This window comes from Myodes glareolus, chromosome 7 (genome assembly GCF_982192425.1).
Source record: "Myodes glareolus chromosome 7, mMyoGla1.1, whole genome shotgun sequence".
Taxonomy (NCBI): Eukaryota; Metazoa; Chordata; class Mammalia; order Rodentia; family Cricetidae; genus Myodes; species Myodes glareolus.
The window spans coordinates 24,715,165-24,733,120 of NC_142032.1; the positions used below are offsets into that span (position 1 = coordinate 24,715,165).

The 17,956-nt window shown below is 43.4% G+C and overlaps 1 protein-coding gene and 1 non-coding gene across 4 annotated transcripts in view; one reads left to right on the forward strand and one right to left on the reverse strand.

Annotated features, from left to right (window-relative positions):
- Positions 1-17,956, reverse strand: part of Exoc6 (exocyst complex component 6) — a 156,510-nt gene that overhangs the window by 130,134 nt on the left and 8,420 nt on the right. Inside the window, exon 1 of one of the 3 annotated variants that reach the window (XM_048438928.3) lies at positions 8,062-8,194. The exons of 1 other annotated variant lie outside the window; for it this stretch is intronic. Coding sequence is in view for 1 of the 2 variants with exons in the window: in XM_085693836.2 (XP_085549962.2) it covers positions 6,046-6,146 (101 nt within the window). In the remaining variant the exon portion in view is untranslated. Of the gene's footprint in view, positions 1-6,045; positions 6,203-8,061; positions 8,195-17,956 lie in introns of those variants that run through there. One more of the 3 variants, XM_085693836.2, reaches the window with a different exon arrangement.
- On the forward strand, positions 4,455-4,544 carry LOC125403552 (small nucleolar RNA SNORD86). The gene has a single exon (XR_007232993.1). It is a non-coding gene; the product is annotated as a small nucleolar RNA SNORD86 (small nucleolar RNA).

Genomic DNA, 17,956 nt, shown 5'->3' on the forward strand with positions numbered 1-17,956 from the left:
ACTGCCTGTTCTTCCAGAGGTCCTGAGTCCAATTCCCAGCAACCACATGGTGGCTCAAACCATCTGTAATGAGATCTGGTACCCTCTTCTGGCCTGCAGGCATATATGTGACAGAATATTGAGAACACTGTACACATAATAAATGAATAAATCTTAAAAAAAAAAAACTAGAGAGGCCCCACTGTGTGTTGGGGGGGGGGGGTCAAAGGGAGAGCAGCCAGTAGAACATAGATGATTTGAAAAGAGAGAGAGGAAACACTGGAGGTGGATGGGTTCAGTTATGAATAGGGGTTGAGAGACGGGAGAAGAGGGAACAGGGAAAGAGGGTTAGGTGAACTGAAGGATACATGAAAAGTCGTATGTAAGCCAATTTTTTAAAAATGAGTTAAAAAACAGTTTATGAGAGAAGTCTGTATGGCTAGATAACACTGTTCCTAGAATCTACTGTTTATCAGAGAAAACTCCAACACTAGAGATGAGGTGTCTCTTTATATGGTCAGGGAGGCCCCAGAAGACCCCAAAACAACACAGGCTATTCCCATTCCTCTTGAGTACCCATCAGACCTAGACAATAAGACTGTGCTGCTTAAGATACCTTGGGTACAAACTATATAGACTACAACCTGGAACTGAATTGGAAGATTCCTCCCTGCCAGCTGGGTTTCATAATGCCAGAAGGTGCAATGCAGGCTGCTAGGGAATATAAAACACTGACGGTCTCTACCAGAACCCTACAACCTGCAATGCCAACCTGGCATAAATGTCCCTATGGTGCAATGGTGGCACGGTGTTGTGGGGGTAACCAACTGCTCTCAGCTTGGATTTGGGGCTGCTCCACAGGAGGGAATGGATACATGTGTGGCACTGTAAACATGGTCACACACAAAAGTTTCTGGAAATTTTTGAAAGTGTTACTACGGAGTTGTTGTTGTTTGTTTGCTTGCTTGCTTGTTTGCTTGCTTTTAACCAAACTGAATCCTTTTCTCTCTCAGAATTACAGAACCAGTAACAAGACCAAACACCAACTGAGAAGCAAAAGAGATTTTATTCTTGATCAAGAATGGGAGACACAGGAAACAGACTTGAGAGTCAGTTTCTCAGCATGTTGGGAGTCAGGAGAAACATGGGGGGAAGGAGTAAAAAGAAAGGGTTGACTAATAAAAGAAAAGAGCAATCATGCATTTCTGAGAAGGAACAGATACTTTTCAAGAATTTGGTTAAAGATTTTATATCCACCAAGAGCCCAGGTCTGATGTCTGTCTGAATCAGTACACTGTTCGCTCCATGTATATCATATATGGTGTGTGTGTGTGTGTGTTTGTGTGTGTGTGTGTGTGTGCTGGGGAAGTAATGTGTACACTGGTGTGTGTGAGTGTGTGTGTGTGTGCTGGGGAGGTAATGTGTACACTGGTGTGTGTGTGTGTGTGTGTGCTGGGGAGGTAATGTGTACACTGGTGTGTGTGTGTGTGTGTGTGTGTGTGTGTACTGGGGGTAATGTGTACACTGGTGTGGTGTGTGTGTGTGTGTGTACACCTGTGTGGATTCCAGAGATAATATCATGTGTCTTCCTTAACTGTTCTCCATCTTAGTTTCTGAGACTTTATCTCTCCTGAACCTGGAGTTGAACAATTTCATAATCTAAACTCAAGTCCCCAGGCTTCTCCGACAAGCACTTTGCTAAGCCATCTCTTCAACCCCTGGAGAAATAAGTCTTCTCTCTGTGACTCTCGTGTCTCTTGAATGAAGTTACCGAAACAAGTTTATCATCAGAAAGGTTTTACCTCTCACTGTGTCTGTAAAATGGCTTATCTTAGAGGGTTGTGATAATTTATAAAGTCCCGCACCTAAGGAGCACTGTTCTAGCTGGCTTACTGATCTAAGTAAGTGTTAAAACAAGTGGAAAGCCATGCTCACCGGTGCACACCTTTAACCCCAGATCAGAAGACTTACATAGCAGGCACTATAGAAGATCAGAGCTAGCCTGAACTACAACTATCTCAAAAAAAAAAAAAAAAAGTAAGTCACTTAGTGAACTATTTGAAATACCAAGAGAATAAGAAAATTGGACTTTAACTACATTAAATGTACTGGTTGTAAAAAAAAAAAATCAAAAATTCTTCCTACCAAAATTAACTCAGAAATGCCTAAATGCTCAATATTACACAACAGCAGAACTTTGGTAAACAACCCTCGTTTGACAAATTATTTATAAAATTGGCTATTTCTTATCTTTGATCATTTTATTCAACTAAGATTTCCCTATCAATTTACTTGATGACTAACTAAGTTAGCATTACTCTAACAGTATTAAGATGATGAAAAAAGCAAGTTTATGCTCAAATAAACTGAGTCATTTCTTTTTAATATGTCTAAAAATAATTACCAAGATCTTCAAGTAACTTTAAAAGCTAGATATTTAATTAATAATCATTCAATCATCTGGTTGTTAAGTACAACAGAATACTTAAACACAACTAAATTATATACTTTTGTTTCTCCTTTTCCCATGTCCTGTGGAGGCTTTATTTCTGTCTAGGACAGCTCACGCAAGTGTTCACGTCTCGGCTTTGTGAAGCGTGTGAAGGATGTTTGTAGCTACAGGGGCTCATGTGCTCATCAGCTTTACTGCCCGACTGTAGCATTGCCCCAGTAGTTTTGATATGAAATATATTATTGGGCAAAAGTTAAAATTATAATCAGTAGTTTAAAAGCATACTAGGAAAAATAGGGACAGAGAATGCAACTGTGCTTTTGTGTGTTTTTAACACATTTTTTCCCAGAGTTGGTGGCCAATCTTTGTAATCTCAACATTCAGAAAGCTGATGGAAGAGGACTATAGTGAGTTCCAGGCTGGTCTGGGCTCCATAGTAAGTATGAGGGAGAAAAAAAAAGAATTCTCAGTTTTTTTTGTTCCTGTTCACACTCTAAAAACTTACAGAAAAGTCTACAAAGCTTTTGCTTCTATAGATTACAGCTAACAATATTACTGCATTAAAGATTAAAATGAGGAGCAACAAAATGGCTCAGTATGTAAAAGTACTTGCTGCACAAGCCTGACAGGAACCCAAATAAAACTCTGTGAGTTCCACATGCACACCATGACATGTGCCCATGCACACCAAGCATACACACACACATTCACACACACACACATACACAATCACACATGGGGGCACATCATATACACACAGAAGCATAATAATAAGTTACATTTAAGTTTTAAAAAAATCAAGCCATGTCAGGACATGCTAACACACACTGTAATTTCAGCATTCAGAAGACAGAAACAGAATAATTACTTGAGCCCAAGAAGTTGGAGACCATCCTCAGTAATACAGTAAAACACCCTCATCAAAGGGAAAGAAAGAGGGGGAAGGGTAAAGAGGCAAGGAGATGAAATGAAATGAAATAGAAAAAGAACTTATTATAGAATTGGATCATTTATTCTGAAAAATAAGAACCACCATGTTAGGCTCTGTGTAAGCTGGAGAACCAGGACCAGGAATACAATTCTGGGAAAATCAGGCCTGGGAACCCCAGGGACTCCTATGAGTCCAAGAGTACAAAAGGATTCCAGAAGCTCCAGTACCCAAAGACAGAAGATCCATGCCCCAGCACAAGAAGAGGAAACTCAGGAGCTGGAAAGAAGGCTCTGTGGTTAAGAGCACTGCCTGCTTTTCCCAGGTTCAATTCCCAGAACCCACACACTGACTCACAACTGTCTGTAACTCCAGCTCCAGGAGATCAGACACCCTCAGCACCAGGCTCACATTTAGTGCATGCAGGAAATTCACTCATACACATAAAATAAAATTAAAATAACTTCAAGAGAGAGGGAGAACTCATCTTTCCTCTGCTATCTCATCCTGTTAGACTCTCCTTATTACTAGATGAGGTACACACATATTGGTGAGGTGGAAAGAACTGAGGGAGGCTACAGCAGGAATCACAACCCTATCTATAATTCAGGTCTTAAATAAGAGAAAATCTGAAGTAACACTGACGTACAGTAAAGCCATACGGTAGGCCCTTGCCGTCACGAGATTATTCTCTAGTATACGTCAAGGTGTTTGACTATCTCCCCCAACCATCCTAAGTGGGTAAATATGGGAAAGAAGAGAACTGGACACTAGTGTTTTATTTGTTTTGAGTTAAAATCATTGTTTGGGCGGTGCAAGCCTATAAGCCCAGCAGCTGGGAAATAGGCAAAACATCCTACAAATTCAGGACTGGCCTGGTCTATTTAGCAAGCTCAATACACTAAGCTACAGTTATTTTGTCTCAAATCAGCAACAACAACAAAAATCTCCTAATCTGACTTAGACAAAACATAATTTAAAAGTTGACCAGGAATGGTGGCACAAACCTTTAATGTCAACACACAGAGATAGATCTTTACATGTTCAAGGCCAGCCTGGTCTACACCACGAGTTCTAGGATAGCCAGCACAATATAGTGAGACAGTCTCAAAAAAAATTTTAAACCTGCTGACTTTTATAGGCCTCTGTTATGGGGTGATGGCCAATCCTGGTGTCTGAGTCATTCCTACGATCCAACAAAGAGACTTGGTTTCCAGCCTCCTGAAGACCAGGAATAACACAGCAATATAAGGACTCATTGTCCATCCCACCATCATTGGCTGGGTAACTACCAAAACCAAAAGGAAATTTTCTGATTCGTGGCAAATAAAAGCAGTACGGAATCACAAATTAATTGCTTCATGAACATGTTAAGGAATGGCTGTCCCTCTATGAGACTAAAGAAGTCCTTCAGTAGAATCTAGATATCACCAACTTTTCTTGGAGTCTGATTCGTATTTTACTAGTATATATGTAAAGTCCGATGAAAATATTCATATAAATAAATTAAGAAAAGGTACTGATGAGGCCTTCCCATAGCATGGCAGAACTTTGTATAATAAAAGCATATAGCCTGTCTATTGAGTGCTTGGAGGTAGAGATACAGCAGAGAACAAATAGGTATGGTCTCTCATGTTCTGGCTTTCTGGGCATCTCAACACTTCTTCCCACTCTACAAACATGGAAACAAGGCCAAGGGGGTTAAATGATTTTTGCTGTCATCAGTGGCAGGTCTACGGGAAAGAAAATACACCAGATGAACTGACTCATTGAGGTAAAGTGAATTTGCAACTCAAACCGACTTCACTTTATCTACACTTAACGTCGAGAAAACACAGTTCTATTTCCAGGAGTATATCCTGAAGAAAGACTATTGAAAAGGCACAATTCGTCTCAAATTCCCTAAATGAACAACAAGTTCATTCATCCTAACCGCGAAAGAAGAGACCTTAATTCTTGGAGAGTGTGTAGCCCAGTGTTAATGGTTCTGTATCGGTACCAGCTAATACTCTATTGGGACAGCAAGCATCCCGTCTGGTATCGAATATTCATTACCTGGTACTATTCCTAAAGAGAATGGGTTAGGACCCATTTTTAAACAAACCGAAAATTTAACGCAAAATTAACCAAATGCTTGTCAATAAGTAAAAGCTTCCTGTCCCAAGAACATCGTCACCCCAGCGTGAACCCTAGCCATCGGCTCCTCCCCTGCAGCCCACGCTCGCGTCTCGCCCAAGGAGAAGGGTGCTGCAACCAGGGAGGAAGGTGCTGGCGTCTCCCGCTCGATTTCAGTTCTCCCACGCCCGGGGTAGTCAGGGCGCCTGGGTTTCCTCCAGAGCGCAGCTTGGCACCCGGGTCAGTCACGCCGGCCGCCGGCAGGTGACCTTCGTACCCAGCAGAGCCGACAGCCTCGCCGCCGACACACAGAGCTCGGGGTCAGGGCCGCGGCGCCTCAAGGCCCCAGGCTAGGGCGGCTCCCCGGGTCACAGACACCCCAGCAGCCACACCCACAGGCGGCTCAGTGACAGGTGCCCGGGCCCTCCGGGTCCCGCAGCCCACGAGCGCCCGCCCCCGCGCGCACCACCTGTCGGGCCGACGCGCGCGCACCCGGCGGCAGACGCCCCGCCCTGCTCCTAAGGAGTCCCTGACCAGGGCGATCCAAAGCCCGGACGGACGAAAGCTTTACCGGAGGGTGGGCCCTACGCAGGCGGTGTCTGTGCTTTCGATCTCCTGCAGGATCCGCTCGTGCTCCGGGACCGTGCCCAGAGCCTCGCCGCTCTCCGCCATCTTGGTTGGAAGCGGAGGCGCCGGCCGGGCGCGGCGCCGCGCGGACCGCAGGAGCGAGCGGCAGGTGGCGCAAGCGCGGCGAGACTCTGAGGGGCGGGGCTTGTGCCGGGGGGCGGAGCCTGGCCGGGTGGGGCGCAGAAGGTGGGGCCTGCCCCTAGAGAGGTAGCACTGACCCTGGGGCACCAGACCGCCGCCTCCACTTTTCCTTGCGACCTGCCCCTGGTTAGTTAGAGACGTATATTAGTGTAGTACTTTCCAGATCCTCAGCTGAACGCTGCAGAAACCGTACGTAGCAATGCAGAGGTGCCCCTTAGTCACACTCTGTAATAGAAGCTACCAGAGTGCCTGACGGGCTTTAAAATAGTGGGGAGTCAAAGAAAGGCATGAAAATCAAAACTGAGTGAGTCGTTGAGATTTCTTTTAGAAACGAACAAAATTCTATATCATGACTGTTCTGAATAGATCGTGTCCTCTGCCTGGTGCAAGTTCACCGAGGTTAGTCATATTGGACATAAACTATTAAACATCAGGAAAAAAAGAGAACAAGACAAAGGCACTTGCTGACAGGATAAAAAAGAGGCTAAGGCGAGCCGGGCAGTGGTGGCGCACGCCTTTAATCCCAGCACTCGGGAGGCAGAGGCAGGCGGATCTAGGTGAGTTCGAGACCAGCCTGGTCTACAAGAGCTAGTTCCAGGACAGGCTCCAAAACCACAGAGAAACCCTGTCTCGAAAAACAAATAAATAAATAAATAAATAAATAATTAAAAAAAAGAGGCTAAGGCGATGACTCATTTAGTGGCAAAGCTCTTGAACCTACGTGCTCCCAGGTAGTGGTAGCTGGGATGGGGTGAGAGAACGAACCTGGGGGATGGGGGAGGACTGCATGGCATAGAGGTGGGAAGAAATGGCAGGTGACTTGAGCAAAGGAATCCATGTAGAAAAAGAGTCTTGCTTAACAACCTGTATCTAGGACACCATGGAAACCAGTTTGTCATGATCAAAGCAATGATTGAAGATTAATCAGAAGAGTACAAACCTACCCTGAGGGACAACTCTTTTCTGATTCCCATTAATCCAGGAGCTCTGAGCTTCCCTCTGAGCCAAACAGGCTTTGCACTAGCCAGCTGCCATGCTCACTGGCTTCCCTGGGTCTCCACTGCAAGCCTTTCTCCTTCCTCCTCCCCATAGGAAATCCTGGGAGGTGAAATTGAGTAATCGTTAAGAACATGAACTCTGACGATAAATGTCCCAAACTACATTCCTGGACAGATATCACTTCCCAGCTTGTGACACTCTGTCTCAGTTTCCCCACCTCTAAACACCAATAGCAGCAGTATCTACCTTATACTGCTCTTCTATATTACATTAGTTACTGTTCTTTCTGTAACAAATCACCACAAAAGCCAGGGCTCGAAATGACTCGCGGATTCCCTTAGAATCCTCACTAAGTTATTACCAGGGTGCCGACACTACAGCATTTCTTTACAGACTCTAGGGAAGAATTTGTCCCTTTGCTTTTCCAGCTTCTAAATGCTAATACACCCTTTGCTTCTGTCTTTCTCATCATGTGGCTCTGGTAGCCTGGAACTCACTACATAGGCTGGCTTTGAACTCACAGACTGCCTGTCTCACAAGTGCTGGGGTTGAAGGCGTGAGGCACCATGTCCAGCCTTTCTCTTTAAAGGTTTCTTTATTTCACGTGCACTATTGCTTTGCCTATATGCGTATCTGTACACCACAGATACAGTGCTCACTGAGGCCAGAAGAGAATGTCAGATCCTCCGCCACTGGAATTACAGAGAGTTGCTACCCACCACACCAAGTGCTAAGAACCAAAGCCAGGTCCTTTGCTACAGCAGCAAGCAGTTTAACCGCTAAACCACCTCTCCAGCCAAGTGTCATTTATTTTGCATACCTGAGTCCCAGAAACTTGAGTGCATGCTGGCTTATAAAGGCAGGGGATCTGCTACATCTGACAGTGCATTCCACCCGAAGCCAAGCCCCACTGCAAGTCAAAGTGAAGCCACCACAGCCCCACTCCTCTTCCCAGCCTTGATGGTACAAGGGAATACAGCCTTCTCTGGGAAATCTCTTCTCTTTGTGCTCCCAGAATATGAATGACAGAAAAAAAAAAATCTCTTTGCGGAACAACCAAAATTGTCACACCAAGTTAAGCTCCTCGAGTTCAGATAACTTTTTTTTCTCAACTACTGATATAGTTCCTCATAGGAATCCTAAACACAGCAGAGAAAGCTGAGGGGTATTTTATTTTTCTTAAAACCAAACAATGCTGAAGTTCTGACATAAGTGGAAAATTTAGGATAAGGTAGAAAGAAACAGGTCCAAAGAAGTCTAAGCAGAGGGCAGAAGGTAGCTACCCTGCAATTGGTACCCATTAGAAATTTAAACAATGAAATCATTTGCTTTTTGTTTTATTTTGTGTTTGTTGTTTGTTTGTTCTATGTGACAAGGTTTCTCTGTGTAGCTCTGCTTGTCCTGGAACTCGCTCTGTAGACCTGACTGGCCTTGAACTCAGAGATCTGTCTGTCTCTGTCTCCTGAGTGCTGGGATTAAAGGCATGAGCCACCACTGCCTGACTATAAAATTATTAGTAGTTTCTTTACAGTTGCTCTTTGTGCATTGACATTAAACCTACCATAATGCTGCTGTGTAGTCATCTTGATAGAAGCCTGCGGCACAGTGCAAATTCCCTGATGCCCGGGTCTAGCAAGAGCTCCAATGTGAGAAACAGTATTTATGAACTTCTGTCACAGGATATAAATCTCATGGCTATTCATACAAATGAGCATTAAAAATAAATTAGACTTTCTTCTGCTGACTGCTTCTCCAACTACTGAGGCACCCCTGTCTGGTGTTAGCGCTCTCCATTTTCAGGTTCTGCTTTTGAGAAGGGAAAAGAAACCTGAAAACTAAATCACAAAAGAAAGAGGACAAATTTTTTCTTTCTTACAAAGAAGTAAAAATCTAGTTCCTGCTACGGCAAATTCCAGAGCGTCTTGACTCAGAAAGTAAACGTGACCAGACTCTCCGTAGAGTAAAGCCAGGCTGTGAATGCAAGGAGAACCGGCATGTTGGCCAGGCCAGCTTGCTGCTAGCAGCTGTCTCCTGCTGAGGTATTCCTCTTCGAACTTTTTCCTTCTCTTCGAAATCTTGACACCATCTGTCTAAACCTAGTTCCAAATGCTCTCTCTCCTTGGGAAGTCAGGGCTACTTGAAGGCGTCTCTTACTGGGCCCCTTGCAGTCCCGGCCCAGAGAAGTTGCCTCACCTTGGGTACCCTGCGTTCTTCTGCACAAGTCAGGAAGAAGGGAAGTCAGTGCTCTTGCCACTTCTCCTTTGAAAGCAGTTTTTGTTGTTTCCTCTCTGTGGCTTCTGACAGTTCTGTTAGTTCATAAACGGTTTTGTGTGTGCGGGGTGGGGGGGGTTGCTAAGAATTTAAAACTAAATGTGTTTACAATTAAGTTTTCTGTCATTGATTTTGTTTTGGCTGTTTGATTGGTCGATCAGGTGATTGGTTTGTTCTTTGGTTTTTATTAAATTAAGGGCCTTGAGGATGCTAGGCAAGGTCAATCTTAACTGTATAACAGAATTTGCATGCTGAAAATGGAGGCCACAGAAGAGCTCCCTTCTCCCACCCCTGCCCAGCCCCCTCCCCCCCCAGAGGACCAGTAACCTGTCTTAAAGCTAAACTTGTCTATGTATTTCCTAAACTTTGCTTTACTTTTTCTGTAAGTTGTAACACTGCCCTGGGAAAGCTGGAGAGAAATTAGGAAGTTTGGGTTTTGTTATCTCCCTGGTTTGGCCAAATTGTGATAAACCCAGTTTCTTTTACTGATTCGTGGTCTCTCCTGCTTCTCTTCTCTCTCTCTCTCTCTCTCTCTCTCTCTCTCTCTCTCTCTGTGTGTGTGTGTGTGTGTGTGTGTGTGTGTGTGTGTGTGGTATGTATGTGTATGGAGAGAGAGAAAGTTTGTGTGAGAGTTTACATGTGTGTGAGAGAGTTTGTGTATATGTATGTGTATATATGTGTGAGTGAGAATTATGTGAGAGTGTGTGTGTTGTGTGTGTGTGTGTGTGTGTGTGAGAGAGAGAGAGAGAGAGAGAGAGAGAGAGAGAGAGAGGTGGCATTCGCTAGTATTTTAAAAAAAAAAAAAAAAAAAAAAAAAAAAAAAAAAAAGCTTGCCTGAAAATCAGAGAGTAAAACAGCGCCACTGGTCAGCCTTACAGACCAGGCAGTGGTAACACACACCTTTAATCCCAGTAGCCATATTAGTTTGCCATAGAAATCGGGAAGTGCATGCTTTTAATCCCAATGCTGCATGCCCTTAATCCCAGCCCTAGAAAGGAATATCAAACAGAAGACAGCTCACAGACAAAGTCTCATTCTGAGATTCCTGGAGGCAGGATTACCATTTTCAGACTGAGGTAGAGGTAAGAGCCAGTGGCTGACTGCTTTGCTTTTCTGATCTTCAGGTTGAACCCCAATTTCTGTCTGAGTTTTTATTAATTGTTCTTCAAGTGTGTGTGTGTGTGTGTGTGTGTGTGTGTGTGCATGCGCGCGTGTGTGAGCACATGCATGTGAGTGTGACTGTGTTCATGGGAATATGAAGGTCATAGGACAGCCTGGGGTGTTGGTCCTCATCTTGCACCTTGTTTTGAAACAATCCCTTTGTCTTTCACTATTGTATAGCTGGTTAGCTAGCTTGGGAGCTTCCAAATTGGCTCTGTCTTTACTTCCCATCTCACAACAGGACCTCTGAGGTTACAGAGCCACCCCACTGGGCCCAGCTTTCCATCTGTTTGGAGGATTTGAATTTAGAGTCTTATGGTCTCACAGTAAATCCTTACACCCTTGCTATCTTCCCAGACCAGCTCCAGGGTCTTTTTTCCCCCAGCACTGGAGAGCAAGCCTAGGACCTCACACAGCTATCATTTCTTCCTGTGTATAATGAACCTGAGAGTATAGTTACAGCCACAGACCTGAGTTGTCTGGCAATGCTACCACCAAGCTACATCCTTAGCCCCCTATCTTGTCTGCACACTTTAATCGCACGTAAGTAGAACGAATAGGGAGAAAAGGGTGGAGGGCCTGTCTAAGGGGTGCACAGTTTCATTTGTCTGCTCTGGGGGTGCAGATGTTAAGGCACACGGGCAAATTTCACATGCACACTGATATGTTTGGGCAATGGATAGTAACTGCCCAAGGCCCACTCAAAGATCTCGAAAGATAAACAAGAAGATATGCCAGGAAGTCTGTCACAGTGGGATTCACTCTCTGTCCAGCATGAAAGTAACCAGCAAAGTACAGATTTGACTTGGAAAATCTATAGTCATTAAAAAACTTACACTTTAACCACTTGCCTTTGAACGAACAGCCTGGCTTAAGAAGATATGCATTTTAGGAGCAGAATACAGGAATCAGGTGACCTAGTCTGACATCTTAACTGCTTGTGGTCAAATTCCAAGTCACCTCTTAGTAGATGTTAGGCTTCAAGGATTTCTTAACTTGTCTAAGCCTTAATTTCTTCAAGCAGGGATTAGTCACAAAAATAAGGGTCCCTAGTGCTATGGTAAAACTAAAAAGCCGGGGACTGTAGAAATGGCTCAGTGGTTAAGAGCATTGTCTGCTCTTCCAAAGGTCCTGAGTTCAATTCCCAGCAACCACATGGTGGCTCACAACCATATGTAATGAGGTCTGGTGCCCTCTTCTGGCCTGCAGGCATACATGCAGACAGAACATTGTATACATAGTAAATAAATAAAAGAAATGAAACACCTCTTTAAGTGCACGCCTTTAATCACAGCACTCAGGAGGCAGAGGCGGGAAGATCTCTGTGAGTTCGAGGCCAGCCTGGTCTACAAGAGCTAGTTCCAGGACAGGCTCCAAAGCTACAGAGAAACCCTGTCTGGAAAAAAAAAATCTAAAATGCCACAGGTCCCCAAGTGGCACAGTGGGCAGTGGGCATAAGACCACAGTGGGCCATGAAGGCAGCTGGTCCCAGGCAGGAAGCGGGGCAGTGGGTGAGAAACAGAGACCTGTTAGGCACACCATGCAGAAAAAGTGGGTATTTATTTTGTGGGTTATGGAGGAGAACGGAAAAAGGGGGAAGGGGAGAAGGGAGAAGAACAGAGAGAGAGGAGAGAGAGAGAGAGAGAGAGAGAGAGAGAGAGAGAGAGAGAAACAGAGAAGGCTTGAAGGGGAGAAGTGGGGAGAAGGAAGAGAGGCAGAAGCTGCCTCTTCAGGAGAAAGATGGAAAGGACGGGACTCAGGCTAGAAGCAGAAGCAGAAAGAAGATGCCTCAGTGGTCAGGGAAGGGAGTGGACAGGGCTTGTCTCTTAAAGGGACAGGACAGACCATTATATTCCCATATCTTTTTTTTTTTATAATAAAAAAGTGGGAGGTTAGGCACAACAGGTTTAAGGAATTGTACGGTGGATTCTCAAGACTACTTCCTGCTTATTTGTGGGCATCATTGTGGGGGGCGGGCTGAGAAAGCTGGATGCTGGTCACATCCTGGCATAGCTGGTCTCTTTCCTCCACCACAACTGCTGGTCCTGCAGGAACGACAAGATTAGTCGGATCCACAAGGCATCTGTTTTTAATTCCAGCCTTTGCTCCCCACTGCCACTTATGGTGCAGCAGCTCAACAACTGGGTAGATTGATAGGTCTCTCTTTTTATTATGTTTAAAGCTCCCACTGCTCAAAAAAAAAAAAATGGCTTTTCCATACTACTTGTGTCCGCTGCCATTTTGACTGAGGTCATGTGACTTCACCACCATCTTAACTGATGGCTAGGTCAAGTGACCAAGTCCCACCATCTTTTTCTGAGGTATTCCATGTCTGGTCCCCCACCATGCTGACTCTGTTGCATGTGTGTTTTGTGCAGTGGCATGCCTTTGGTAGGGCCCACCAAAGCATCCACTTCACCCAATTCCTGTTCCCTCTGTGTGCATATATGTAACCTAAATGCACCTATGTTTACTGTTAAATATTATAATTGTCTGATCATTGTATCTCATTCCAGACTACAAAAACAGTAAGTCTCATGTTTTAAATCGGTATGTACTTTTAAGTCTCTTAATCCAACCATGCTTTACCTGTTAAGTTGACAGCCAGTACAGTCAAGCTAAGACTCAGCTCTCCAGAGAGATTCTAGACTGTTGTTATAACTCAGCTATACCTGGTAAACAATCCTCAACTGCTCAGCGATCTGGGGAATATGGCATTTAAATATTTAATTATTAAAAAATTTTCATAACAAAAAGAGACAGGTTGGCTCCTAGCAGAAGCACTATTTCCTCCAAAGAAGGCAGAAGACAAATAGGCACAGAACAATATCCATCCACAATTTGCTTCAACTGTCAAGCACTGACCACTGGACAAAACTACCTTTCATCTAAACTGAAGATCTCCAGACGTGGACAGAATCACTGGAATCGACAGCCAAGCTGCTCAGGTCAAGGTAGACTTGTCTTTCTACAGATTTCTTAGCCCACGGGATCTTTTGGAGCCTGACAGGCCCTGTGCTAAACAGCAAAAGAAAAATATGACCCTCAGTGAACATGGAAGACCCTGAGGAGTAGCTCTAGGTGCCAACCAAGTAAGTTCTCTGTTGTTCTTTAATCAATAAAATAAAGTAAATTTTTATCCTTCTCAAAGATCTCTAATGCAGTTTGACACCTGAGAAGTTTTGTCAGTTTAAAAGGACAACCTCATCAAAAAAATTTCAGTAAAATACAAATACAAATTATTAAGGTGTGTACCTGCAAGTTATAAAGGTATGAAGACAAATACAAGTTAACCAAATTCTCTCTCACACTGCCTTTCATAGTTTTAAAGATATTTTTCATTGTGCAAAAACATCTGTCACAGTCATTCTGATATAAATATCCTGTTGTTTAAAACTTATGCTTTCATAAGCCCAAAAAAATTCTTGTGAGTTCCAGAGAGCTGAATTTAAGGATCCACCTTAAACAGGTTAGATATGTCCGTCTCAATTCCCTGGTCCTAAAATTTTTTTTCATAAACTTAACTTTGTCCTCTGTTCTGCCAATACCTTAAACAGGTATAAGAGACACCAGACATTTCCATACTACAAACACCAGACAGGAACAAAGAAATCAGCTACCCCAGGATGTGACCAGCACCCAACTTTCTCAGCCCCCCCACTTGCAAGACAATGCCTACAAATAAGTAGGAAACAGTCTTGAGAATCTTCTGTCCCAATTCCTTTAATCTGTTGTGCCTAACCTCCCACCTTTTTATTATAAAAAGAAATGGAGTATAATGGTCTGTCCTGTCCCTTTAAAAGACAAGCCCTGCCCACTCCCTCCTGTCCTCTGAGGCAAGCCTTTCTGCTTCTGCTTCTAGCCTGAGTACCTTCCTTTCCATCTTTCTCCTGAAGAGGGTAGCTTCTGCCTTTCTTCCTTCTCCCCACTTCTCCCTTTCCCCTTCTCTGTTTCTCTCTGTCTCTGTCTCTATCTCTCTCACACATGCACATGCTCTCTCTCTCTCTCTCTCTCTCTCTCTTTCTCTCTCTGCTCTTCTCCCTTCTCCCCTTTCCCCCTTTCCCCCTTTCCCCTCCATAACCCACAAAATAAATACCCACTTTCTCTGCGTGGTGTGCCTAATAGGTGTCTGTCTCTCACCCACTGCCTGGCTCCCCGCCTTGGACAGGCTGCCTTCATGGCCCGCCATGGTCTCATGCCCACTGCCCACTGCTGCCACTCGGGGACCTGTGGCATTTTAGTTTTACCATAACACCTAGTGCATCAAATTGTGTGTGGATTAGAGATAATAAATATGTTGTGTTTAGCTCTTAGAGTTCTACCAACATTGGCACTGGAGGCTAAAATTACCAGGCATTGTCAGTAAACTATATAATAGTTTAACTTCCTCTTTGATAAAATAAAAATGAAAAGCAAGCCATAATTGTTCTTTTTTACTGCTACAATAACATGGCTGGGCATCAGGGCTCCCAGATCATGAGCCTTGATATTTCTGAAAGTTCAGTCGGTGGAAACCACATAAAATCTGTTTCCTGCTGTCATAGAGGAGAAAAATGGAATACATCTTTGCCTTAATCTCATGGTTCCAGAACTACTTCAGCAGGCCTTCTGGATCCAGTATTAGACAGACATACATCTCTTCCTGTCCTCGGGGTCAGCGCCCATCCCTTGAGGCACAAATATGTAGGTAAACAAAACAAGGCATCTAGCTCCACTTCTAGGCAATGCTCCTAAAGCAGATACCAGGACCACACTCACTGCCCTGGCAGGGCCTTGTGAGTACTAAACATTTGCAGTTTGTAATTTGGAGTGATCCAGATTCAGCTACATCCAAGTAAGCTTAATGCTACAAAAACCTGTTCCATGATGGTATAGGTATATTTCTATTGAAAACCCCTTCCTGCAGTGGAAAATCCTTTAATAGTAATGATTTTTATGCTCTCAAGATTTGCTAAACCCATTCAGTTGCTTCTTAAAGATATGTGATCATAGAACTGTAACAAAATATAAACCCTACTGACTCAAATAAATTAAGTGTACCAGCTGACTTCTAGATGATTCCAGATAGCCAGTCCCAAGGGTGACTCCAGCTTCCACTTTCGTAGTGCAGTGACCCCAAGTGACCACGTCTTGTAAGTGCATGAGAATAAACAAAACATAGGGACAGGGTGGATCCCTGCTGCAAACCCTTGTACAGGAAACCACAGTACCATTAAGCTCAGGACCCCACTGTGGAGAACAATAGAAGGAAATTTGGTATTGCAGCCAAATAGAATCAGTTTTTCATGAAATATGGAACAGTTCTCAAAGGAGTTCAAAAGTAATCAGCCCCAAATTTGATTCACACATCAACTGTTTTTATTGCATGGGTTTTGTTATTATTGTTGTATTTTCTGCAGTGCTGGGCAAATGTTTGACCATGAGTCACATCCCAGCTCTTCAGCAACGGTTGCCTACACAGCTCACTTCAGTCAAGAACCCCAGAGTGTCAAGTTGTCAAGGTACTATAAGTGCAATAAGCTACTGTCATTATCATAATCCTCTTCTCCGCCCCCCCGTGTGTGTGTGTGTGTGTGTGTGTGTGTGTGTGTGTGTGTGTGGTGTGAGAAGTCCTTCTGTATATGTGTTGTTTTTATTGGTTAATGAATAAAGCTGTTTCAGCCAGTAGCTTAGCAGAATAGAGCAAGGTGGGAATTCCAGGCAGATAGAGGAGGAAAGAAGGCCATTTAGCCACCGAAGGAGAAAGATACCTGTGGTAGGTTGCTGAAACATTGCCGGTAGGTCACAACCTCATGGTGATTCACAGATTAATAAAAATGGGTTAATTTAAAATATAAGAGCTAGCTAGCAATATGCCTAAGTAAAAAGCTGAGCAATATTTTAATTAATACAGTTTCTGGGTGATTATTTTAGGTCTGGGTGACCGGAAAAGAACAAGCAGCTTCTGCCTACAAATTGGCACCCAGTGTAGGGCTGCCTACAGCCACATAAAACCTAAAAGAGCCTAAAAAAATTCTAGACACACACACACACACACACACACACACACACACAGAGAGAGAGAGAGAGAGAGAGAGAGAGAGAGAGAGAGAGAGAGAACTAATGCAGTTTCCTGGTAGCTGCATTTTTTTTGGGGGGGGGATGGGTTCTGCTTGCTGGTGGTGAGCAAGAGTGCCGCACCTCCTTTAAGAGAGGTCTTCCTGACTCAACAGTGACAAAAATGGCTGTGTGAACTTCTTTAGAAGCCAGCTTCCTGGTTCACCAACACAAACGACTCTGACTCTTTCTGGAGGTCCAGGTACAGAGCATTTGAATGGGGTTTGTGAACAAAGTGCTACAACTTGCTTAATGGCAGCAAAGACCCGCTGTGTGCCTAAAAATGGGGCTGTGAGCATGACTCACCAAGCTGATACTAAACAGACCTCTGCCATGTGGTCATGTGGTCATGTGATCATGTGGTCATGTGGTCAGAGTCAAAAGGCAAAACAGCCTCAGTCCTAGCCATGCCACTTAATATTTTAAAAAGCCATCCTGGTCAAAAAATAATTACAGATACACACACAATAAAAAACAAACACATCTAAATAAAAAAGACTTCTAAATGGGTCACAATGTTGAATAAATGTACGTAGACTTGAGAGGGAGAGAAAAAAGGGTATAGACACTTATAATATAAAAGAGTACAGACAGTCTCACATAAAGATAAAATATACACAGAGAGTCTGGATTATGTATATTATTGTGTTTTCTTTTAATTTTTTGGCTATAAATAAGCTAAGTACAGAGAGACATTTGATTGTATGGGCTGCTAAGCTAAGCCAACATATATATTTTAAAGGTATCTTGATTTCAAAATTTGGGTCTAAGGATTTGTTGCTTTGAAAAAAAGGTCCTGCTTTTGTTTCCACAGAGGATGAAAACCTGTAGATTCCTTCCAGAATGATGAGGTTTTTATGAAACAAGATCCCCTAAAAGATCTACATAAACCCCTAAAATTACTTCACCCAACAAATAACAAGAAGCAATTTAAAGAGAACTATGCCCAGATTCCCAAATATTATTTATAAATGCTTGTTTACATTTAAAGGGAAATATGATATAGAGATAAATACTTTGCATTGGTATGAATCTTGGTTTATTGATACAAATTTAAGGTCAATTTTATTATATGTGTATTTCTGCTCTTGATTAAGGTATTGTGTTTGTGAGACTCATTTAAAAATGTAATGTATAATTAAAAATATATATTAATAGATAATCATCTATAATAGTCAAGCTTATAG